The sequence below is a fragment of the Aptenodytes patagonicus genome, chromosome 7 (assembly GCF_965638725.1).
Source record: "Aptenodytes patagonicus chromosome 7, bAptPat1.pri.cur, whole genome shotgun sequence".
Taxonomy (NCBI): domain Eukaryota; kingdom Metazoa; phylum Chordata; class Aves; order Sphenisciformes; family Spheniscidae; genus Aptenodytes; species Aptenodytes patagonicus.
The window spans coordinates 12377074-12403212 of NC_134955.1; the positions used below are offsets into that span (position 1 = coordinate 12377074).

Consider the following 26139-nt stretch of genomic DNA (forward strand, 5'->3'; position numbering starts at 1 on the left):
CATACACTGTAGCTATAAGGATTAGTACTTAACATTTCTAACCTTCAGACTACTGTACAGGCTTTAATGCTGATAATATCCTTGTGAAGGCAGTAGCTCCCGTTGATGCTAATAACAAGAATTTTCTCAGCTAATAGGCAGTGATTTTTTTTTTTCTTCCATTTGGGCATTACTGCTATTTTGCTTCGGAAGTATCTTGCACAGTGTTGTCTTGTGCAGATGTACACCAAGTCTTTGCACAATTCACCTAGGCCTTGCTCTTGCTCAAAGGAAGAGTGCCACCATCTGGGTTTCCAGTTTTACTCCTTTCTTTGAGATCTGAGATCATGCTCTGTAGCATTAGGACTTTGTTAGTTACTAAAAGGTGTATTATGGATATCCAGGATGCTGTTTCCTTCTTAGAGGATTTTTAGAGAGGGTAGTTTGGTCACAGCCAAAACAGTCATAGTAACAAAAAAAAAAAAATCTGTAAAAGGGAGGGAAGAGATGGAAATAGCAACAAGAACGGAAGGTTGTCCATTTTGAATGCATTTACTAAGTTATACTTGACCTTGAAAGCTTTAGTTAATAAAACACAAGATAGCACTTTTAATTTTAAACCTTAATACTGTTTGTTATTGTAAAGTGATCTCAGTGTTAAAGCATAGAGTTTTAAATGGATTTGATTTGGTTTTTTGGTATCTAACACAGCCTGCGGATCACAAGGCCTCTCAGTGCTTATGCCCTCGGGCTAACTTGAAACAGATATTCTCAGCAGTGCATGGTCCTGTTAGTCCACATTGCAGTTCCACGTGCTTCACACTGTCCACCATGCCAACCTTACCTGAAGACAAGGGACAATCAAAAGAGGCACAACACAACAGTTCTCCTCCAGCCAAAGTAAGTACTCTTACAAAGGTGTTTTCTGACACTTGTTGGAAACCTGAGGCTAAAACCTGTTTGTGTATGTTTAGGAGTTTATAAAATAAAATCTAATCATTGCTATGTATTAGTGTGTTTTGATTAATTGATGAAGCTATGAACAATCTTGCAGTTGATATTCTCAGAATTCTTCAAATATTTTATAGACTAAGGAATGAGAACTGAAGTTGCTCAAGCACTTGTTTATCAATTTGATCTGGAGGCTTATATGTCTGTCTGTTCTGAACCATTTATATCAAAGCTGTTCAAAAATGTCCTTTGTGGTGTTGTTGCAGGAAACTTTAACCTTTGAGAAAAGAACTTAGGCTTGTACTTCATAGTAGTCTTGAAACATCTAGTGTTGCCTTTACAGATATGGAAGATGCTATGCAATTCGTGTGTGTGTGAAAGATGGAAATCTGCTTTTTGGTTTGTAGTATTTCTCAGTGCTTTATTTGCCACAGCAGTAGCTGAACATATACTGGAACTATACAGAGAGCAGATGGGTGCTCCCCAGATATATTCATCATTTTGCTACTCGAATTTGTGGCATCTACATGTTTTTACGTGTTTTATTTGCAGATAAATGTAAAAAATCAGTGAGAGATGATACTTGTCCCTTTTGAATAACCTATACCCCTGATAAAAAGTAATTTTATGTTCTAATAAAGTGGAGGGTTTTTTGAATTGTTAACTTAGCTGAAGTAAAGAACCGTACTGTGATTACAAAATCACAGGTTATCCAGATCATCCTGTTTTATGCAAACTGGTGTAAAGAAGGAGAGAATTTATAATCTGGCACATCCTCAGTTAAAAATGTATCACTGTCGCTGGATTTGAGGACACTGTATTCTACACTTTAGGTGAAAACATCCGCTACTTTAACATTGTTGGAAAACATTGTCAGCAGTGAGCCCTACACTGATTTGTCATGCATTCCACCTAAATTGCACATTGTGCTGAGTGTTAGTTTCCTGGCTTAAGATAAACACCCCAGATGGATGCAAGTTCATCAGACTATTAGCTGAGAACATATATTAGATCAAGAAGATTTTTTTTTTTTTAACTCACCCATGTGAAGAGTATCTTAGTACAAAAGACTTGCTGGGTAAAACATACCCAAAGAGAAAAAAATATGAAAAGCTAGCAGACATCAATGAATCTAATCCTGAGCGTGCTTTTCAAATGGGAAAATGAAGAATTCCAACCACCTAATAAAAAAAAAAAATTAAAAATAATTTCTAATACATTATACAGGCCTTTTAGAGGTAAGTCTTAAATGAACTATGATAATGTAATAGTTCATGAATCAGTTAACTGTGCAAAACGCTTTGTTTTAGATAAATTGTTATTTTTAAGCACAAAGTAACAGTGGAAGGACTTTAACCAACACGCTGCTCATGAGCCTACTTAAGTTAAGGATTGCAACTAGTCAATGTTGTGAGAATTTGATCTTGTTCATGCCTGTTATCACTCTTGGGTCTTGCTGCAGTCCAAGTTCTACAGCATGGATATGTAATAAGTAAAATAGCTTATCGTTGTGAGATAAGGGCTTGCAAGCAAGGGGAGGGCATCAGAAGGAACTAACAACTAGTGGACTTGTTTTCTGCCACTGAACAAAACTTTCCAAGTCTGGAATCTCATCTTATCTAAAGTGCTGTCTGGTGTCTAACAATTTCCTCATTCTGTTTCAGGAGATGCTTCCCCACCTTTTTCCTGCATGCACAAATGCACACTCATTCACAAAACACTCCTGAGAAAAAGAAAATGAACCTTACATCCCATGTGAGGGCCCTGAAAATGATCAGGGGGATGGAACACCTCTCCTATGAAGAAAGGCTGAGAGAGTTGGGGTTGTTCAGCCTAGAGAAGAGAAGGCTTCGGGGAGACCTTATTGCAGCCTGTCAGTACTTAAAGGGGGCTTATAAAAAAAGGTGGCAGCAGACTTTTTAGCAGGGCCTGTTGCGACAGGACAAGGGGGAATGGCTTTCAACTAAAGGGGGGTAGATTTAGACTAGATAGAAGGAAGAAATTTTTGACTCTGAGGGTGGTGAAACACTGGAAGAGGTTGCCCAGAGAGGTGGTGGATGCCCCATCCCTGGAAACATTCAAGGTCGGGCTGGACGGGGGGCTCTGAGCAACCTGCTCTAGTTGAAGATGTCCCTGCCCACAGCAGTGGGGTTGGACTAGATGACCGTTAGAGGTCCCTTCCAAACCAAACTATTCTATGATTCTATGTAGTTTCTTGCTTACTTCAAGAACTTTAACATGATGGGAAGACCTGGGTTATATTTCTCAAATTCATTTTGAGAAAACAAATATGATTTTCCATTTCAGTATTTCTTACAGCAGTCTATGTTCACCATTCTGACTAACTCTAAATAACATTCATCAAAGTATTCATTAGCTCTGTGTTCCTGAGGGAAGTAGATGTGACATTCCCATTAACACAGGTGTGAGGGCAGTTAGCGTAATTCAAAGAACTTTAGCCCCTTGTTTGAAATGTTATTTGAATTAAGAGTATGTAGTTGGACTCTTAGTTTGTGTGCTGTCTTGTAACAGTAAGTATTGAACATTTTAGAAGTTTTATACAGAGTAATTTATCCTACCATAAATCATAGAACTTCATCGTCAGATGTTATTTTTAATAATTTCCATATTTTAATTTAATTAGATTTATTTCACATAGAATAATATAATATTATAATATGCTTTTACTGATACCCTTCAAAACTGATTTCAGGTTTTTAGTATTAAAAATGTAATTTCTATATGTGTAATGTGTACCTGCAGCAAAGAAAATAGATCCTTACCAGTTATGTTAAGATTTATAGTGGCCTATAAATCTCCCTACACTTTCAAGGTTGGTTGTGAGCTGCCATCTTTCCCTCTTTTTAAATAAAAAATCCCTATTTCTATTTCCAGCTTTCTCCTCTCTTTGTATCCTGAACACTATTTTACTGGCTCTTCTGACTGCTGAGGAAAAGTGTGTCTCAGATGTTCATAATCTTTCTTGTATACTGATTATTCCATCATTCAAGCTTCTGCATTTCTTTATTATTCCAGTTTAAATTTGTGTTGTACTTTTATCAAATCACTGTATGTTATCTGTTTTGTTCTGAAGATCTCCCATGTTTACTTTGTTCTCCTGTCTGTTTCAACTAGATGCAGTAACAATTGAATTTCATTACCTTAATTGCTAAACTCTAAGCTCAACATTTCACTTAAACATCTAAAATTAAACTTATTTAAAACCCCATCTCACTCAAAAGACTGCACTCTGAGATGCATAACTTTTCTGAGGCCTTTCACATAAGTGTCTGTTTCAGGCCAAATTTGTTCTGAAATTCAGTCCAGACCTTTAATTAGTTTCTGAGAATATGGCCAGGTGGCAGAGTATTCCCCCTCCCCCCCCCCCCAATGCTTTAAAGAATTCAGGTGGTAGACAGTAAAGCTTTATCATCTGACTGTCTTGGCAGGGTAGCTCTTTTAGCACAGACATCCCCCTCCCTCCCCCCCCCATTACTGATCAAATCCATCTGAATTTGGCTGGATTATAAAACTTCTAAAAACGCATTTTTTGTATGCTTTGTGAGGGCATGGTAGAGCTTAACAGCCAGAATGTCTGCAGATCCTATCCACCCTGAGTATCCCTCAGCCTCTTGGATCTTCTTTTATGGACGAAACTGCATGTGCCATCCTCTCTGCCCTGCACAAGCCTCCCTGCAAGACTAGATGGCACATGATCATCCTTGTAGATGGATGTGGCTCAGTTCCCACCTGAGCCATAGAGGTGGAGTCAGTTTTACCCTATGTTTTTATGGGAGGAGGGCTTGGGACAAAACGGAAGCAAAGACTTGGTAGCAGGCAGTCACTGGTACTAGGAGATGAGGCAGCTGTTGGGAATAGCTAAAGAGCAGACTTGTCTGGAAGCTAACACGGAGAGTGCAGTTACAGGCAGGCAGTGGGAGAGTGATGGAAAACTTCTGTATCATCTTTGTGCAGATGTACAACTGTGAGACAGCTTAAGCTTCCTGTTAAAACTTCTCTTCCAAGATCTGCATGTAGCAGCCTGAGTACTCTTCAGAGTATAAAGATTTCTTTTGATTGAAGCCAGCTGGCCCTGCAAAGAGCTTCATGCTCTAGCTCTTCCTGCCCCTCTCCTATACAGATGTACAATAGGTTTAGACAACAAGAGGCATGAGTTTCCACCTGTGTAGAAGTTGAACTGCTGTAGCTGCTGACCAAGATTAATGTATTTTACCTGACCTGAACTAGCCTTGGCTATAGCCTTTTTCTTTTTCTTTTCTTTTTTTTTTCTTTTTAATGAGCTGTTTTTAGAGTCCTAAAATGGACTTGAGTGACTTTAAGGCTGATGTTACGTCATTCAAAAGCTTTTGCTCTTTGGCAGTCATGAGATTAGTATAAACAATGTGCATGTGTACTCAGCTGCTTTGCCCTACAAGCAGGGTAGCGACCTGAATTTTTGTCATTGACTGTTAGACAAAATACATTGTTACTTAGTAACATTTTCAAGAATATTACTAAAAATTGCTTTCAAACTATTATCATACAATGTCAGTTGTACACTTGAATCATAATATATCATGCTTTTACATTCTAACATTTCCAATATTACAAGGATATTTTTCTTAAACTTAAATCTTCATATTATTTTCTTGGCATGTTTCCCATCCTGCTCTCCTGTTACTGACAATGTGAACTTGCCGAGGAACGTCATATGAGAATTATGAGTATAGAAGTGTGGAACTGCATGGAATGTATTTATTTTAGTAAAAAACCCTGCTATTTACAACAGAATCAAGAATCCTAAATCAGATGTCCAAACCAAAGCATATTTTATTGCCTTTCAGAGGAAGAAGGATTATGCTATATACTTTAATATTATACCATTTTCAAAATGCTTCTAGAGTTCTTTGAACTGATCAGAAAATACATTATTTCAACAAGAATAAAACGCAGCACTGGGAGAGATGTTGAAAGGAGTTCTGTTGTATCTGATGGATATTAGCAGTCATGTAACTGTTAGCTTTCTGGATGTATGTAATTCCATTTCAATTTATACTCTTGGCTACTTCTTTATTGTAACAAACCTTATGATTATGCTGATTTCTCCACATGACCGTAGATGACTGAAACAATTATTCATTGATGGCCTTTGTTACAAATAATTGAAATGATTTAATTTTCTCTGTTCTAAAATGTTGACTTGTTAAACTGTGAGCTATTACGTGCTGCATTCTGTAAATGCCTAAATTAGTGCTTTTATAACAGCTTTTTATTACCTGCCTATTTAATGAATATTACTAAAATAAATGTTATTCTGAATTCATTACACTTGTGTCAACCTCTAGTAGGTAAACATTCTTAAAAGGAGTAAGCAAAATTGACAGCAAATGCTATTTCAGTAAAAGCAAAATTATGTTTATAACAGTTAAATGTAATTGGCTTTACCATGGATAGCAAACATGCTCTTTTAGAAAATTCAGAAGCATCACTTTCTAGAGAGGTGGTTGATGCCCCAAGCCTGTCAGTGTTTAAGAGGCATTTGGACAATGCCCTTAATAACATGCTTTAACTTTTGGTCAGCCCTGAAGTGGTCAGGCAGTTGGGCTAGATGATCATTGTAGGTCCCTTCCAACTGAAAAATCTCTCCTCCTCTCCTCCTCAACTGAAGTAAAAATTTCTTATGAAACTTTGGGATGTAGTTTCAAGAAAAACTTAAACTCCAAATAACTAAATAAAATAAAATACTTGTACATACCCATGCCTACAGAAGCAATTAGGATTTACAAATTTACAAATTATTCTTTAAATTTTACAAGTTGATTGATGGCAGTCCCCTGCCACTTTTGGGAAGCTTTCCCTCCAGCTATAAAAACTCACACTGCCATGGTATGTTCTACTTATCTCATGTTTGTACTCTAAAATAAAAATTGCAACTTCTAACAGGAGCCTACACTTTCCCCCCTCTGCATGATTTTATGTGAATCACTTTTTTCAACTTCTTGACTGACTGTAAACACCAGATTGCTTATGTAGCCTTTCAACAGTACAGGGGTTGATTTTTTTTTTTTTTTTTTTTTTTTTTGGTGAATCTGAATGTAGTACGTGGGCGAGAAGTAATCATTTTTTTGACTACATATGAGAAATCCACAGTTCTTTATTCCAACTTGATGCATCTCCGTTTGGGATATCTCACAAGAAACAGATTCCTTCTCTTCAGCTGATTGGCATCATTGTGGTAGAAGGTGTGGGATTAAGTTCTAGGGACAAGTTCTCATCTTTTTTAAGAAGGCAAGCATACATTGATACTCAGTGCCAGTTTGTTTTGTCACTTAAAAATTATGTTGTATTTTATTAAATATTGCAGTTATATTTTTTAAAAAATATTTTTCCAATTAATGGGAGGGAAAACCAAGTAGAACACTAACAAGATAACCTTATAATTGTTTTCTGTTTTTTTGGATAGCATGTGTACACTTAATACTGCATTTATTCAAGCTTTCATTGCACACTAGTACCATTTGGAGGTTTTGTGTGCCTAATTTAGCCCTGTTTTACATAACTGCTTTTCACTCTTGCATTCAGCTCATAAGTTCACAAAGTGTTGTCCATGTACTTCAGTAGAGGAATGGTTCGCTGTGTGAAAAATCAGTTTGTCTGCCATTTCAAAGCTTTCTCATTAGTTCCATGCTTCTTGAATTTAGCTTGCATGCATTAAAATTTGTAAAGAAAACAAATATTCTGTGTCTCCATCATCTCTTTTTAGCAATTTAAGTACAGGCCTCTAATTCACATTTGTTTTATCAAATAAGAGCTAATTCTCACTTAGTTCAGTCATTTTCTCTTTTAGCTAAATTGAGCAATACACATTGTTTTCCACATAGAGTGTCAATATTCAGTGTTTTGAATTTCTGTTTAACTACATTTTTGTATTTGTCACAAACCATTCAGGACACTACTGTTGAAGGGACAACATGCAGTACACCTTCTATTGTTCTTCCAGAGAATGCTGTTCCGCCAGATGTAGAAATTGATAAAAATCTGGTTAACAGGTACTATATAATACATTACCAATCTATGCATAAATTGTACAGTAATTCCTGGAGCTGTGTTTCTAAAATATTGTTTTGAAATGTGTATTGTATTAACATATTATTGCTGTATCTCTATTTGTAATTTGATCATATTGTCTTCGCATTTTGATGATGATTTTTAGGATGCAGGGAAGGGGGGGAATGACACAGGAATATAATTGATACTAAAAGGGTAGAGTTTCATATAATACTAAGCCTACCAACCTGACTCAGTATACTTTAAATTTACATGAACTTTCTTATCTTTCAGAATAGCATAATTTGAAACTAAAACCAATATGTAAATTAAAGTTTTGCAAAATTTGGACTAAAAGCTGTAACTTTTGAAGTCCATCCTTTTGCTAGCAAATAAAATATGGCCTGGTGAGGAAAAAACTGCTTGGTCAAATCCTGTTGTAGACATATAGTGGTGTGTGTGTGCACTACAATCCTACACCTACTACAAGGGTGACTGACAGTTGGATTCCTCATGTTCTGTGGATGGCAATGCGCAATACTATCCTTCTGTCCAAATTTTAACCTTTACTTAGACCCAGTCAATGAGCAACTGAGACCAAAAAAAGTACAACTGAGCATTTCGTGTTTCCTGAAATATTCCCCCCCATGGAAGTTTTTCAATTCAGTAGCTAAATCCCTAATTCTGGTTGACTAATTATATATGTACACCAGTAGTTTTGCCTTTAATCATATAAATATTTCCACTGAACCAATAAGAACTTTGTAGACTGATGTAGAGTTAGGAAATTAATCCTTTTAAGACTTTAAAAAATTACTGTTTTTTAAATACTAAAGTTGTAAGTTCCTCAGGGTATATGCTCAGCCATCAGTGTTGACTCTTGCAAATGTGTGTATCTTATGTACAAAGCCTGTGTTGTCTGTTCCCTTCTTGAAATAAAGAACTAGCTATATTACCATCTTATTACAATATTCTTAGTATCGTGCTGAAAAATAGACATTGTAGCAATAATACTTGCAATCTGTTGTAATTGTTTTGTCTATTGAAAAGAAAATGCAGCAACAGTGTTGTTCTTAAAAACAATCTGTTTGCATGATCCTTAAATTACTAAAGTGTGTTTTAATGAAGAAGGAAGGTTTGCAATGTATGACAGTTTGTATAATAAGTCTTATCTGTGAGGGCAGAAAGTTTCCAAGGAAGGCTTATGATCATAAAAATACTTAGCAATTTTTACTAATAGCTTTTGCAAGTATTCTATTTTTTTTTATAGTTTTATGAACTTCTGAAAATGCTTCTTACCTTCTTTTGACAGGTTTAGCATATTACATATGTCTTTCAGAATAAATCTACCTTCCAGTCTTGTGCATATTATCTTGGTATTGACTTAAAACACATACTGTGTTATATAACTTAAGGTGATGCTGGTGAAGCTACTGTTATTGTATATTGTTTCTTTTCTTACAAAAGTTGTTGGTAGTCTGGCATTGCTGGCTAACTTTGTTTCATAAGTTAATATTCTGAGATATTAGAATATCATGATATTATTAGTCAGCATCTTTAAAATTTTCTTCTAAAGCCAGTTAAGATATGCTCAGTTCTTTTGAAGTCCTGAGTTGAAAGCACTGGAAATTGAGTTACTGGACTTTTTTTTCTATCTAAAACACAGGTGCAACAAGTGTAGGCTTCTTTTCCAGCTCTCTTCTTTCCCTTCCTCCTTTGTATCTGTTCAGTCCTCCTTACTGTTTTGGTGGAGCTGCAAAAGAAACTTCTGTAGCACCTGGAAACTGGGATAGGACCACGTTCCTGATCTTGTGAAAGAAAATAGGTATCAGTTGAAAATTCAAGTAGATGAAGTTTCTAAGCTAGACAGTTGGACAACTTAAATGTCTAGCTTGAATACTATAGTACAGTGAGTTTTGAAGCGAATGTTTGGGCCCATTCAGGTAAACAGGGCAAGAATACCACCTTAAGATTAAGCATACATGAAAGTAAGCTGTTGAATGTAAATAATAATCCTGTTTGAAGTTGAAAACTTCAATTCAATTTTGAGTTGAATTAAGGTTATTTTCAGTCTTCTGATAAAGCATACTTCTTGACCTGGGGTTTTTGATTTATTGACCTGCCATTAGACTTAAAATATGGGAATAAACTAATCAGAAAGTATTGATTATAAATCTGTACTATAATTTGCTTGTATTTTTAAAGTGTACTTCTCCAAACTTCAAGATTATTTAAGAGTCAGAATTACAATGCAGCCCTTTAAAAGCAGCATTATTTGCTGGATCAGCATTTAATTTTCTGCAGTCATTTGAGACTTTCACCTGCTTTTCAGTCTAGAAAGTTCCTGTATTGCTATATGGGAGTGTCAATGTGGGAGCCTAAGAAATTATTTCAGTCATAAAACTTAGTTTAGGAAGCACTAACAATTTACAAAGACTAATTTTTTTTTTTTTTTTCAATGTACCATATTTACATGAGTTTTAAGTCATGATAATGAACTAAAGAAATGTAGTTTTTCTGAGAAATCAAAAGTTATCAATCAAGTGTATGAGGTTATCAGCAAATGTCAGAACTCCTTTGTGAGAGCAATTTCTGTAATTTTCCTTGTTTCTGCAATTTTCCTCCATTTTCCAGTTGTTTGGAGATGAGAGGAATTGCAATAAAACCTTTTCGTTTTCATTTTTTTAATCAAAGAAAAGAGCTTTCTTTTTAATGTTAAATTTTTATAGAGAAGTAGAACTTTTTTTTTTTTTGGTGGCATACTCCCATAATTTTTGTTTGTTAATTTTTCTCTCTAGGTCTCGTAGTCCTCATAGGAGACATTGTAACCGTGCCACTAGGAATCCAACAAGTTCATTGACTTCTGTTGGTAAGAAGTGATTATTCATTTAAGCTAGGATGTTTTCTCAGAAAATGTGACATGCAATAAAGACCTAAATATGGAGTCTGACTGTATTGACTACAGCTTTTTTCCTGTGCATACTGTCTGTAATGCATGCACAGGGAATACTGCTAGCATGTTGAATTGTGATCATGAGTTTGTGATCATAAGTGGATTGTATGCAGACAGATCCAGGGAAATATTCATATTGTTAGTTTCATAAAGTTGTTAGATTAGTGTGTTAGCTTAACATTTTTAGAAGGCTGGAGATATACAGGCTTGAAATTCTTGTTGTACGCAAAATACTGTTCAGTAATACTGGTTTTGTTACTTTTGAACAACTGGAATTTTTTTAGTAAGGAGCTTAACAGACACTTAAGTCTCAAGTTATTTAGTTTGGCTATCATATCAGATTAAACTTTAAAGGAAAACAGCTAGCCAGGGGAAGATTTTCTTCTTTTTTTCACTTTCTGAAGTCTCTTAATACATAATTAGTTCTATTAGTTTTCTGATAGCTACCTGTGGAGTAAATTGTTATTCAAGGGGACTAATGGTGTGGATGCAGATTTGTGAGTACTACAAACTGAGGTAAATGCTCATCCTGTTAAGTCAGTGGCAAAGCTCCCATCAGTTCTTAGTCTTAATATGTTTGCATTTGGATTGTTGTCTCCATTTATGTATTTCCTGTAAAGTAAAAGTTGAACAGAGTTGATAGAATGGTTATACTATCACATGTAAAGGATGAAGGAATAAGCACATAAGACCTTCTACCAAAATGGGGGCGGGGGCGGGGGTGTGTGTGTGTGTGTCAGAAATTTAGAATACATTTTAAAAATTATTTTTATCTTTACAACAATGTTACTTTATCCTAGCCATTAACTTAATTTGAGCCAATTATCACTGCTTTATGCTGTGCATGAAAAGAGTTTTCTGTAAAATCATGGACTTGTGTGATCATTGCATAACTCAAAAAAAATACTGTGTTTGTGACAGACTTAAAACCAAGCTTATCAGGTGACTATTCCAATACTCCTAGAGGCTTTTAAAGGGAAGCAGCCTTTCTACTATCACTAAGGAACCTAGTTCTTAGGCATCTTGAAACAGATGCATCTGTATCTTTTTTTTTTTCATTACTAAAGCACCAGCAAACGTCAGAGCCCTGCTACTTCTCCGATACTCAAAATATTCAGAATAAAAATTCTGTTTTATCAGCTCAGATTGCCTTTAGTAATTGAGATTCTATTAAGGGCTCTGATTAATAAGTCCTCTTCACGTGTTTTTATTAAGAAACTCAGAAGTGTGGAGTTGTTCTTGATCAATATATTGAACATAGGCATGGGGGTTCATGGAGCGTTTCTGAATTTTCCAATAGCAAAGGGATTCCTGGCAGTCTCAGCAAATATTTCTTATAAGCATTGGTCTACTGATCATGCATCCCTAGGGTTCTTTCCCTTTTTATATAAATTATAGGTATGTTTCTACTTTCTCTTATATAGGAGGTATTGCATGAAGAAAAAAAAAATAGGTACCTCTGAAAGTAACCCAAACTATCTCTGCTATTAACAGTGTATATACCTTATTTTTTTTCTTTCCGGTGGTCAAAACAGAGAGGCCAGAACCCTTTCCAGCAGAATTTAATGTATTATTACACATTTCATTTCCCTTTTTGTGGATTTATGAGGGTTAGTTTGCTGGAATTAATTTGATATTTGTGACATGACAAATACAATAATAATTTTAGAAACCTGGGATCCTGGACTAGTTTTACACAAATAGACAATTGGAGATTTTTAAATTTAGCAGAACATCCTTGGCATTGCCTTTTTCTTAATAAGAAAATAAAATATTTTATCTAAGTAGTATTTCCACTGTTGTACTAGAGTTAGCTTCTCAGCCATGCAGAGAGAAGGTGCTAACTATTCGTATCAATAACAGTCAGAATTAATCCTTACTAGTTTGTGATTCTGAAGCTTTCGTAACTGGGTACTCAGTTGCATCAGTATGCCTATAAAAACGTAGTTGAGAGAAAGCCCACTGAAAGATTGTTAGGAGGCTTCAAAGAGTTGTGACTTCTCTTGCATTTGCTCCAGTTTTGTGATTGGTCCTTTAAATTCATGAGTAAAATGTGGTTTTTGGCTGCTTGCATTCAAAGGGAAACTTCCTTTATATGTCCTATAAAACTAAGATGGAGATAAGATCCATGTAAATCAGCTCAGATCCACTTAAGGGAAACTGGAACACTTAAAATCTATCCTGCTTGCCAGCAGTTGATTTTAAAGGTAATTAAACTTGTGGAAACTAAATAAATTAATGGAACTATACTTACAGAAATCAGACTTATACAAAAGAATGATTATCCCTCCATATTCAGAGATGCAGCAGCAAGAGCTGCTCCCCTCCCGGCCCTGCCTGCTCCCCAAATCTGGTATCCAAATTAGGGCTTTACGATCCGGATGGGTGGACAACTGGACAGGTAAAATATTGTTTGGATAGTTTGGCTCTGAGGGTTGTGACTGGATGGTTGGTCATATGCTCCCTAGATGTTAGCAAAAGGAGAGGGTTCTCTGAAAGAAACAAACCTTTCCAGATGTCATTCTGCTGAAGACAGAGCTTTGCTTCAAGCCTGCTTTCTGTTCCAGCTGCTGCGGCTGGCCTTTGGCTGTGTTCTTAGAACCCACTCAAGAAAATGAGTTGTGCTTTCCATCTTTATCAATGACTGGAGGAGGATAGAGTGCACTCTCATCAAATTAGCAGAAGAAATCAAATTGGGGGAGATTAATTAATACATGCTTGAGGGCAGTGCTGCAATTCAGAGAGACCTAGACATGCTGGAGGAATGAGCCAGTAGGAACCATATGAAATTCAGCAAAGACAAATTCAGAGTCCTATGTCTGGGAAGAAATAACCCCTTGCAGTAGATACAGGCTGGGGCTTGGCTAGCTGGCAAGCCGCTCTGCTGAAAAAGGCCTGGAGGCCTTGGTAGACAGCAGGTTGAACATGAACCAGCAGTGTGCCCTTGCAGCAAAGAGGACTAACAGTATTGTGGACTGTACTAATAGAAGCTTAGCCAGTAGATCAAGGCAAGTGTTCATTCCCTTTTATTTAGCACTCTAGACTGTATCTAGAAAACTGCATCCAGTTTTGGGACCTCCAATAAAAGAAGGGTGTTGATAAATGGGAGTGAGTCCAACGGAGGGCCACAAAGATGGTCCAGGGGCTGGAAACACTTGACCTGTGAGGGAAGGCTGAAGGAGCTGGCCTAATTTAGCCTGGAGAAGAGATGGCTTTAGGGGAAACCTAATACAGCCTTTCAATACTGATGAGAAGATTATCAAGAAAACGGATTCAGGCCCATGGCAGGAGGACAAGAGGCAATGAACGTAATTTGAAACAAGCGAAGCTCTAAGTGGGTAGAAAGAAGAATTTTTCGCTCACTATAGAATCAAGCATTAGAACAGTCTGCCCAGAGAGGTTTTGCATCTCCATCCTTAGAGGTTTTTCAAGACCAGATTGTCTTGAAAGACCAGAAACCTAGTCTGATTTCACGACTCATTCTGCTTTGAACAGGTTGGACTAGGTGACCTCCAATAGTCCTTTCCAACCTGAATTACTCTATGATTCTAAGATATTGCTTTTCTAAGTTAGGCATTTTCTAATTAAACTCTGTTACAAAATGTCTCCTGTTGGAGGTCTGACTTGCCTGAAAGAAACATAATTTTATGGACATGTACAAAATCATGAACTTGTAGACCTGAAATAATGAACAAGTGATTCTCTGAACATTTGTAAGCAGGTGCTGAGATGGGATGCAGCAGGAGAAACTAAAGGGAATTCATGGGAAAAGAGGAAATGGCAGCAAAGGGGAAGGGAAATGGAAGTGATGAAGAGGCAGAAGGCAAGGCAAATATAAAGAGGCAAAGATGTTGAGTATAGTGAGGAAAACTCATCTGCTCAAGGAAGATAGAAATTACCATGCCTTACAGCTTTCCTCTTCTGCTGGCCCAAGGAAAGTGCCATGGGAGGTCCTTCTCTCAAACTTTCAACACACAAATCATAGTGTAAAACAAAAGATATTTCATTAAAAATAGATTGCTTTAAGAATATCCAATCTGTGGGCATGCATTTTGACAGCCTTGAAATGGAACTAAATTTATGGAAATTAAAAACAAAACAACCCTTCCCCCAAAAAAACCAAAAAACACCAAACCAAACAAACAACCCCACACCCACAAACCAAAAACCCTTGAGTTTTTGCTGCTTACTTATGTCCTTAGCTTTTCTGAAGACTGATTGTTCTGTAATGGCTCTTGTCAAATTTAAAAATATGTTTCTCTTATTACCTGATGACTTCCCTCCCCCTTACCCAAGCTGTTCTTTAGTAAGTTGTTCTTATTGCAAAACAGCGTTATAAATTCATCATCAAGCTGGGGAGAGAGACAGTCACAACTGATACTTCTTAGAACACATTTTATTCACTAAGCTGTTGTTAATGTGATCAAGTTGTTACTAATACCAGATAACTCTTTACATGACACAGTCACTTATTCACTCATATCGTTAGTTCACTCACACAGTTACAAATTTTCTCAGAGTTACCTGAGAATAAATGTGTGACTTGCAGTCTGTTGTTGATGCTAGTGTGTGCCTGTGGCCTTGTACAGACTGAGCAGACTGTTGGTGGTCTGTTTATCAGTTCTTGCAGATCCAACAAGCTTACTAGTCTGTAGAGTTTATCAACCCATGAAAAACTTGCATACACTACCTTGTCAGCATATATGTTTCCTTTTTTTGGCCTGTTGTTTTCAGGTAACTCTTTCTCCATACAAGCCTAGATGCTTGTAGAAGCCATTCATACCAACTCACACAGAGAGCCTTTCCGACAACAGGCTACATTCTTTGTTTAATCATAGCCTGGGGAATTGTAAAAATTAGTGCTCAAAGTTTAGTGTGTTTGACCAATTTGGAAGCCAGGGATTAATGGGTTCTTTCTACAACTAATTAAAAATTGTTTAGAAAACAATGCATTAATCTAAAGGTCTAAGTGTAAGGCAGCGGCTTTCAGTTTGTGGTCCATGCATTCTCCTGGGTCACATATCTAACCTATAAACATAAGTGGGCATGAGGAAAAGCAATCTCTAACAATGCCTTCTTTAACCATTGGATATTCTAATGGGATTTGCAATTCCTTTGGAAAATTCGTGCAGGTCCACCACATGGTAGAGATTGATTTGCTTTTTGAAATAGCTTTATAATTCTCAGGCTTTAGCTATTCAACTTCTTCTGCTTGCAGCTTTGCCAGATGCAGCTTTACTGTTGCTTCTGTATTTGTGGGAAAAGCTCTTCTATCTGCATAGAATAAAATCTTTATACTTCCAAACGCTGCACTTTGTTTTGTAGATTATTTGATGGAATCACCTGTATCTTAAAACTAGTGTGCATAAATCTTTGCTGGGTGAGTTTGTGGGACCTTAGCCTTGAAAAACTGGACATACAAAATCCATGGAAAAACTGAGTCTACGACAGAAATGCCGTGACTGCTAGTTGAGATGGATCTAATGCTGCTTTTACTGATAAATTAGAAAAACTGTACTGGGGACACAGCCGGAAAAGCTAGTTTCACATATCAGAGCATCTTTGATCATAGTGACTTAATCTTAGTGGGTTATCTGTGTTTTTGAGGACTTGCTCTAAACTTGAGAATATAACAACATTAGAAATGAGCAGACATTAATGTTTGTTAAATGCAAGCTCAAAGCTGAATTTATAGGTACGTTTTGTACTTGCTACTCTGAAATGCCACAGCATATCTGGAAATATGAGGTACAGCTCTAATTCTGACGTTTTCTACCCAGACAACAGTGGTCATGTGATTGATCTGGTAAATGATCAGCTACCATATGTCAAAATATCAGAGGAAGACAAAAAGAAGAACCTTGAATTACTAGAAGAAGCAAAGAAAGTGAGCGAGAGGTTTCTGATGCGCAGAGGCAGAAAGTCAAGAAGCAGCCTTCCGGAGTCACCCACAGGTAGGTGCAGATTATGAAAACAGGATTTTATATTCTACTTCAAAGATCTGCAAAGGCTCAAACAAGCATCTACTGTAATGCATACATTGCTACTGTATACATACACTTTGTTAATTTGAAGGTCAGAATCCCTCTGCCCCTTCTCACAATTCCGTATAAAACAGAAATGACCAATCTCTATATTCAGATGTAACAGTGGAAGATGGTGTAAAGATTTCAAGTGCCTGAATGACACACTGCAAACACCTTAACAGGAAAGCATGAAGTATTTCTATTGGAATCTAAAAAATGGTCACAAATTTCTGTTTGTGAAGATTTTCTTCCTAAAGTTCCTATTGTACATAAAATGAAATTTTAATGGCAAGATTCATACTGCTGAAAAAACATTCCCCCCAGACATAATTACACAGACTTTTATTCTGAACATAGTCATAAACTAAGCTGAATGGACCAGATCCTCCTTTAAAAACAGCAGAATAAAATGTTTTGTTCTAGAATGTCAGTTGAAATTATCTTTTTTCCCTCATATGAAGTGTTTGAAAACTAGGACAAAATGCCATTTTATCATGAAGTAGGACTTTCATTTAGCTTTGAAATGCCAATTCAAAACAAAGTTCTATCTTAAAATTGGCTTCACGCTTTCTGGAGGAAAAAAAACAACTATACCTTTTAAAATTAAATTTTCCTTTTTTTAATTTCTAAATTCCTTGTGAATCCTTCTCTTGTGTCTACTTCTCTGCAGTGCTTACAGTATCAGAAAACTAAGGAGAATAAGGATTCTGTGTATCAACAGCATTGTATTTGTTTATGGCAGGCATATGAGATAAAACCTACTCTAGGTTCCTAAAATGACTTGTCAGGTTCTGGACAAACTCATGATTGATGACTATGATATTCATGTTTTAATCTTATCTGAATTTTAAAAATTCAGAAGCTACAAGCCTAGAAAGTAAAATGACCTTTTTTTTGTTTTTGTCTTTGTTTTAATGAAGCAGTTTCCCCTACAGTTAGTCCTAAAGTTTCACCAGTAGCATCTCGGAGCAACTCTCTCACTCTTCCAGTTCCATCAGGTAAAATGATCTATGCAGGTTCAAACTTTAACTTGTAAAAGCTCACAAAAATGTATTTTTTAATATTTCTTGAGGAGAAGTCAAAATCTGTAGATTCAAGCATATCCTCCTGAATATGACAAAGCTCATGAATGCCCATAATATATATTTTTACTTTTTTTTTTTGTACTATATTTTTATTCCTGTGGTGCTGCTAGGTTACATGTTCTATTTTTTTACTCTTTTCAATAATGGGGTTTTCAGAAGCTTTAATCATAGAATCATAGAATAGTTTGGGTTGGAAGGGATCTTAATGATCTTTCACTTACTATATTTTAGATTTTTTTTTCCCTTTTAAATAGTATTTTCCACATTTAAATTTTGTCCTTAATATATTACATGGAACTGTGCATGTATGTGTTTGCTAATGCTGTAGTAGTAAAAATTTTGAGCAAGACATCAGAATATGCCTTAATTATGTGTGTGTCTTTCTAGGGTCTGATGCATGCACAACCGCTAGTGTCGAGTCAGGATCTCCAGGGCAGGTAAGAAAGAGCTGAATAGTCTGCACAGTAACCTGGTTATTACAGTACTATATTACACTATGCTGTCCTGTTAGTCCCTGAGGAAAATGGGATGTTTTGAATACCATTTTATATACCAAGATTGGGTTATTGATATGTTTTTTCTGCAGAGTGAGTGACTAATAAATGTTTACTCTGAAGACAAAAATCCATGAGGTGACAAGTGCTGAAGGATCATAGAGATGTTAAGTGTAGAAAATGGAAAAAGATCCAATATAATCCTAATCTATGGAAAAAACTAATCCCTAAAATTACTTCATAAATAAATGTGACAAGCAGTCTAAAAATTAAGAGATTCAAAGTTCATCCATTAATATCTATATCTAACATTTGCAGCATAGATGTGAAAGATAACCTTGTAAGGCAACTTTTTTCTTCCTTTTTTGCTAGAATAACAGAACTGTGAAAGAGGATGACAGGCAAACTGCAGAGGTAAGTGTTTCACATTAAGTGTTGAACAAAATCTGCCTGTTTGTCTTAGCACACATATGCCTGTTATTTATGTGACTAGAAAAGGCTAAAAGACTGTTCACTGACTGAAAAGAAAAATGATACCACTGTAAGAAATTGTGAAGCACCTGCAAATGTAGTGGAGGACAATGGGCTTACAGCTAGCCTTTACATCCTATCATGCACCCTGCTCTAGCTCAATTAAAATCAATATACTAAATACCTTTATAAGTAAAGTAAAAATATCTACTGTAGCCACTTTGGTGTATGCTGGTGTTTTAGACAGACGTCCTCTTACAGACACCTTTGGTTCAGTGGAAGAGGTTACTGTATCTCGTGTTCCTCACCACTGATGGGATGTTACTGCTCCACACAACTATTGGTGGAGCAGTTTATATGAATGCTTCCTAATTTTTTTCAGGTATTGTCAGATGGCCCTTTAAAGAGATTTTGCTGTGAGTGGATTAGGCAATACTTAGAAAAAACAGTATGGCAGCAGAATTTTGGAGCAGCAAATATAAAGGAAAGGAGTAGCAACGTATCTAAGGCAGAGCCCACAGTTAGATTGTATGTTGGTTGCCTTAAATTGCTGACACAGGTGCCCTTAGACAAAATACAGATTCTGTATCAAAGTAGCCAAGGTATAGGCAAACATTCTTTTGCCAGTTCTCCTGTAGAGATTGCAGCCAAATTATAATCTATGGTACTGCACACAAAGTAAAAAGAGAGAAATTACAATATGTGCTTTAACTTAGTGTACAAGCCCATGTTTTTTTCCCTTGGGAAGTGAGGGACTAACGGAAAACAATCAAAGGAAAGTAACAGTGCTATAAGATACAGGGTTAAATGCATGCACTCAGGCAAACCTTACATTAAGATGATGAGAAACTTGGCTATATGAGGATTGCTGTAATGGACTTTGGAATGGGAGGAGGTTATCTCAAAAGTTCAGAGAAGAGATTCCCAATTCAGTGTTCTTTCAAGTGCCTTTTAAAAATTATTTCTCTCGTCAACAGCACATGTTTAAAAGCCAATGTCACTGAAAAGGAAATGGCTTTTTACAGTGAAAATCTGTCCTTGGGCAAGGGAAGAGAGAAATCTGCACTTGTTTCTCTGTTTTATGTGTGTCACTCTACTTTCAGAATGCTGCAAGAGGATTAATTGATCGAAGGCAGAATGATCAAAGAAAGATTTCTCAGGGAAGGTTTGTTCCTCGTTCTGCTGGTTTTGAAAACTCCAAAGAGAAGCTCTCAGAACAAAAAGAAAACTTTGATCCACGTAAACATATGGATACTTTACCTAAATACTCCCCTTCAGGTGGTGATGGTGGCAGAATGTCTCTTAACACTTGCATGAATGTTTGTGAAAATGAACTTGGAAAATCATTCCTCAAGAAAGCAAAAGAAAATGATGTTCCTTTAAGAACCCATCTACCAGGACCAGGAATAGGAAATATAGACTCAAAGCTAAAAATTCCTGTTCCAGAAATGAGGGACCATAAAGTTTCATGTAAACCAGAATTTAAACTGTGTGGACTGCGTCCTCCTCTACTACGGGCTGTATCATGGGATAGCTTGGAGCCTGGACAGAAAGATGAAACACCTTTAAAATTACCGTCTGAGGAAGATAAAAGCTTTGTTGTTGGTAATAAATCCAGCAATCAATTAAAAGCATTCAAAGACCTTCAAATCCAAGTTCAACCGGTTCGAATGCAGAAATTGACAAAGCTCAGAGAGGTGAGTCCTAGTCATCAGCTGTATCCTGTTTTAAAGTTATTTTCATACCTTACTAAACTTTCAACTTGCTTAGCATTATTTTTATCATTGCAGGAAACATACAGCAATATAATGGGAAACAGTTTCAGCAAAATCAATACAGAATTGTATCATTTTTCCTTTGCAACTTTAGTAAACGGTAACCTGTAACTAAATTCCATGGAATTATTCTATTTTAGTTCTCTTCAAATATGCATCAATTGCACTGTGGTCTCTTCAGTATGCACATATGCATGTGCATATGGTCTTGCACATGCAGGTTTTGGCCACCAGAAAAAAATCGTAATACTTGTGTCAAAAAAGTACTAATTGCTTTCATTGTGACAGAAAGGTAGTCTAAAACACAATATATCTCATATTTGCATCGTTTACATGACCTATAAACAGGAAGCAGTTGATTAACAATCATGTCATTTGTAAAAGGTACTTGGGACTAAAATGATCTATTTTGATTTCTAAAGAGAATTTTAGATCTGAAGAATCTTTCCTTCCTCAGGATGTAACAACATTATCTTTAAAAGGGTCACTTATGCTCTTTTACTTCCTTTGCTTCCCTGTGCTTTGCTTTTTCTGTTCCTTCAGCATTGTACTCAAATCCACGGGCTCTTCCAATACATTGACTAATTGACTGATTTCTGTATGAGTAGGCTGAGACCTGCGTATAAACAGAAATCTTTAACTGAAGTTTGGAGACAGTTACTATACTCTTGTTTGACGGCTTACAAGCCTCTGCATGTCATATAATATTTGTAAACTTTCTTTGGATTTAAAAATCACTTTTACTTTGTTCAGCTGAGTGTTTTTGAGCCCTGTATTGGTTGGTATTCTCCCTTCTAAGGGCAGTAGTCCTGTCATTCAAGAATACTAGCCTTTGCAATAACATTACATTTGCAAGATCTCAGGGGACAGGAAATTGTTTAATAAGCAAAAAATCATACCAAAACATTCTCAGACAATGTCTCAAACTGTCCAGAGTTTTAAAACTGGGTGTCTCTGAGAGGAAGGGCAGGTAGAGGATGGCCAGACTTAGAGTTCCTAATTCTAACATGATGCAAATATGTCAGCTTCTTGAAGGATAGACTTGAACTATGAAATCTATAAAGTAATCCGTTGTTAAATAATTATCTAAATGATTGGTAAAAATTAATTAAACCCTAGGAATTAACCAGTGTATTGAAAAAGTAGAAATGCCATGAAATGAGAAACCACCATCATAAAGCAATTAGCATGTGTGTATAGCAAAAATGACCTTTGAAAGAAAAAGAAAAAAAATGTACTAGTTATTTTCCTTAACAGCCTAATAAGACTATTTTCTTTGACCTCCAGTAGTTAATATTTTAAGATGAACAGAGGGCTGACAGGCAAGGACCTCAGATTCTGGACTTCAGTTATTTCATTCCCATTGTATTGCTTGAGAATGGCAGCTCAGTTATTAATCTTTTCCTGTTTATATAACACACGTATTCTTAGCATATATGTACTGGAAGTTTTGATTATAGAGACACTTGAGCCATATAATTTTGAAAGTCCTAGAAGTTGTTAAGCACAAATAGTAGTTAGAGTCGGAAAATGAATACAACATAATATATAATTCCAGTTAGGTGAGATTTGAATTCTGTCTCCAGTAGGAATTGCCTACTTATAAAGAAAAGCAGGTGTTTGTGAATTTTAAACATATTTGAGAATATGAAAGTAGAAAATGAGATGATAGGAGGAGAAATAAGATAACAAGGTTTAATCCTTGAGAGTACATTCTTCCCTACCTGTAAGGAATAGGGGCAGAGTACAGTAACAGTGAAGTATTAACTTGCAGCTGTAGCATACTAAGCTTCAGTGTGAATAAATCCTACTGAATAAGTCAAAGTGGTAAAGTCTTATATATCTGATATGCTGAATTTTCTCTCCTTTCTGGGATACTTACTTATTACTATGGCTATATCCAAAATTGCTTTTTTTGCTCTCATTTACTAAAAATCTCATTTACCAAAACTCAATTCTTCTACTTGAGTAAGGGGCACATGTTGTAAATCTCTGTTTGCCTGACCAGGAATTTTTCTACATAATGCATGTATGAAATTTGAAATATGTAACATTTAAGAGTGTGTGTGTGAATTTACATGTATCCATGCCATGTAGCATCTGACTCTAACTTAATATATATATCTCCATTATGTTTATTAACTAAAGTGAATGTTATATTTAGTGTTCACATGGCAGGGATGTTTAAATTGAGATTTCTAGTTAAGTTACTTAGAAATATTACTGTTTTTCTTAACAGGAGCATATTTTGATGAGAAATCAAAATTTAGTTGGACTTAAACTTCCTGAACTTAGTGAAGCAGCTGAACAGGAAAAAGGTGCAGTATCATAAAAGCTGGAAGGAGTGTTTGTTTGTTATGAACTGATTTTTATAACTGACTAATACGGAGGAAAAAAAAAGTCTTTCTTCAATTGCAATAGTAGTTGTAATGAAGTAGTCATGGAGGAGGGTAGTAATTAATGAGTAAGAGAGACCAATAATCAAAGTACCTGAATTTCTTGATGATCTGAGCCAAGAAGATACTGTAGGTATTATTACAACCAAATTAAAAGATTTATACCTGGAACAGAGTCTAGCTTGTACTGAATAGATGGAGGACTGTATCAAGTTTCAGTGACTTTCTGAAAAAAACTTTCAGCAGTGATGGATTGAATGGATGTGACCTCTGCGAGATTTTGTGGCCATAAGGGTGAATATGGTCCTTGAAGTATAAATAAGAGATGGAATGCTTTATTCCTACTTTTTTATTTTAGTGTATGTGTGGCAAATACTGGAATGGCATGTTCACTTCTGGTCCACAGCTCTATGTCAATGTGGATAAGTAAGAGTAAGGCCAGAGAAGAGACATAAAGTGATTGAAGGATTGGAAAAATACGCCTTACAATAAGTGGGGGGTTTTTTAGCTCAATTTGTATGATTTTTTAATAAGGAAAAGGCTTAAAACTCTACATAAATGAGGAAACAGAAATCTGGCACCAAATGTTTTTTCCAATCTAACACAAGCAAATGAGACGATGCCTGTAGGCTGCATCTAAAAAGATTCAGAATAGAAATAAAGAGCAAAGATATAATCCTGAGGACAATTCAACAACTGGAAGAACTAAATAGCAGTAGTGCTGAGCAATCAATTGAAAATATTTAAACTACTTCCAAACAAATATACACTTTTGGTTAAGTCAGAACTTGTTCAGAGTGTTTTTAAGGCCACATTAACTGAAATAGAGATGGTTAATATGAAAGGAGCTGAAACTGATTATCCAAGATTTGATCCAAAGACAATTTCCATTTTTCCTAATACTGTTCATTTTGCTAATTCATAGATTTGCTTTGGGACTGTTTCATAATACTTTAAAGTTTCTGTTACACAGGGAGATGGCTGAGATATTACGTTTCATGGTATCTCTGGAAACAGACTCACTTTCAGTCTGAATGAAACAAGATTAAAAGAGGCTTCTTGTCCTCTTTCTGTATTTAGTGATTATATCTTTGGATCATTATCATATCATTTAGATATGGTAATATTATTCCTGTCACTCTGCTAATATATCATTTCCCAGAAATTATTTAGCAGGCTCTGTTTGAAAGTGTAAAATAGTTGCCATTTTACCAGCCTGTTACATAATTTTGGCAGATTTGAAACTTTTGAGGAAAACATTATGAAAAGCTAAGCATTATTTTATCCAGTTTTTCAACCAAGATCTCATGAGCATGACAAGCTTTTTAAAGTCTACTAACTTATCTAAATGATAGCCAGAACATTAAGGGTCAACTCCTTGTCCTCAGTGGGGAAAACAAGTGAGGGGTCAAATCCTTAGTTCATTTGTTAGGGAGACTTACTTCCTTACATTGCCATAAAAGCCACCTTGTGCTTTTTAACTAGAGTAGTAATTTTGCTTAAACAATAGGAGATAGCCAGCTACTTCATTATTACTGTTATGAATCAAATATACTGGCTCCATCATGTTTTGCTATCAATGCCAAGTTATTGTGATCATCTTAGTAAACACAACTTTGCATATACAGAAGTTTAGATAAGTGGGATATATGAGATCTGGAGACATTGTGATGTAAGGCTGGCTTTTTATGGGGACAGATATGACTGCTCTTAAGTAAATACTGGAATTTTTAAATATAAAGGAAATACACAGAACTAAAATGTAGGTAGAAAGAATCTCCCATTCTCTTCTGTCTTTCATGTTAATGCTCTCCACACTTACAAAATTTGAGCTTTTTCACATTATTTGTTTTGCAAGTCTAAGAATCTTTCTCTTATGCCAAATGAATAAGAGAACTGTACAAAGATACCTTCCCAACTCTGAGATTCACACTGGGGAACGTGACTTTCCTATAGGAGAGTCCTTCATTAAATTCTGGCAAGATAGAAGGAGATAAGGGAATTATTATATATGCAATTAAATAAAATGAAAATTAAAAAGTTAAGTAACATGAATTTAAAAAAAAAAGTTTAAGCCATATCTTGGTCCTTATGAAAGTGACAGAAGTAGAGAATGCAATTATAACCTTTATGTCCTGTTTCAATGAACATGCAGTGAACAAACAAGCACATGTTGTAGATTCATCACCACAAATGGTGCACAAAATCTGTAGTATAGTACATTATACCAGACTTCATCTTGGCAGGTGGCATTTAAAGCCTTAGAAAATAACAGTACTCTATTACAAATTCTAAGCTAAAATATTCCAGAAATGATGTAACTGTACTGGTAAAGCACAAATGCAAAATGTCAGGTTAGATGTTCTAGTAATGAATTTGGGTTCAGTTTGAATTCTAGGAAAAATACTAATACAATAATTATTTTTCAGTGCATTACAGACTGTCAGAGCCCATTCAGTCTTTCTACATAAAGGATGACAATTGTACTGATTACTTTTGTTGCCACTACTCGAAAGGAAGACACAGGATCTTTACTTTAGCAGTAAAGGAGAGATGAGTGATGTATCACCATATGCAATAAAGGAAGTAACATTCTGCACGAAGGGATGGACCTTTGCTTGTTGTTCACTTTTGCTCCCAGTAGAGTTTGGATGAAATCCTCATTGACTTTAAAAAGGGCACAGTTAGGCTAAAAGGTCCTATTTGGCTCTGAGATGCTGACTATTAATAGTTAATGCATGACTTTTCAAATAACATAAGAGGTTTTTTTATCCGCAAAATATCTTTAGGCCCTTCACCTCTCCCCTCCCCCACTGAAGATGAAGAGACAAAGAATAGCTCTGATGTCATGCCCAGCATTCCTGATGTATTGCTGCGAAAACTACGAGTGCACAAATCGCTTCCAGGAAGGTAAAAGTTCAATAGAAGTAGAAAGACATCATCCAGGGGAAGGCACACTAAT

At 35.9% G+C, this 26139-nt stretch overlaps 1 protein-coding gene across 13 annotated transcripts in view; it reads left to right on the plus strand.

The window, feature by feature from the left end:
- Positions 1-26139, plus strand: part of IRAG1 (inositol 1,4,5-triphosphate receptor associated 1) — a 109058-nt gene that overhangs the window by 62632 nt on the left and 20287 nt on the right. For 12 of the 13 annotated variants that reach the window (XM_076343985.1, XM_076343987.1, XM_076343988.1 and 9 more), the window contains 10 exons: positions 691-879; positions 7879-7979; positions 10776-10846; positions 16711-16884; positions 17877-17954; positions 18429-18478; positions 18908-18949; positions 20110-20703; positions 23021-23099; positions 25967-26087. In XM_076343985.1, the coding sequence (XP_076200100.1) occupies positions 811-879; positions 7879-7979; positions 10776-10846; positions 16711-16884; positions 17877-17954; positions 18429-18478; positions 18908-18949; positions 20110-20703; positions 23021-23099; positions 25967-26087 (1379 nt within the window). In that variant the 5' untranslated portion in view covers positions 691-810. The remainder of the gene's footprint in view (positions 1-690; positions 880-7878; positions 7980-10775; positions 10847-16710; positions 16885-17876; positions 17955-18428; positions 18479-18907; positions 18950-20109; positions 20704-23020; positions 23100-25966; positions 26088-26139) is intronic. The other variant, XM_076343995.1, reaches the window with a different exon arrangement.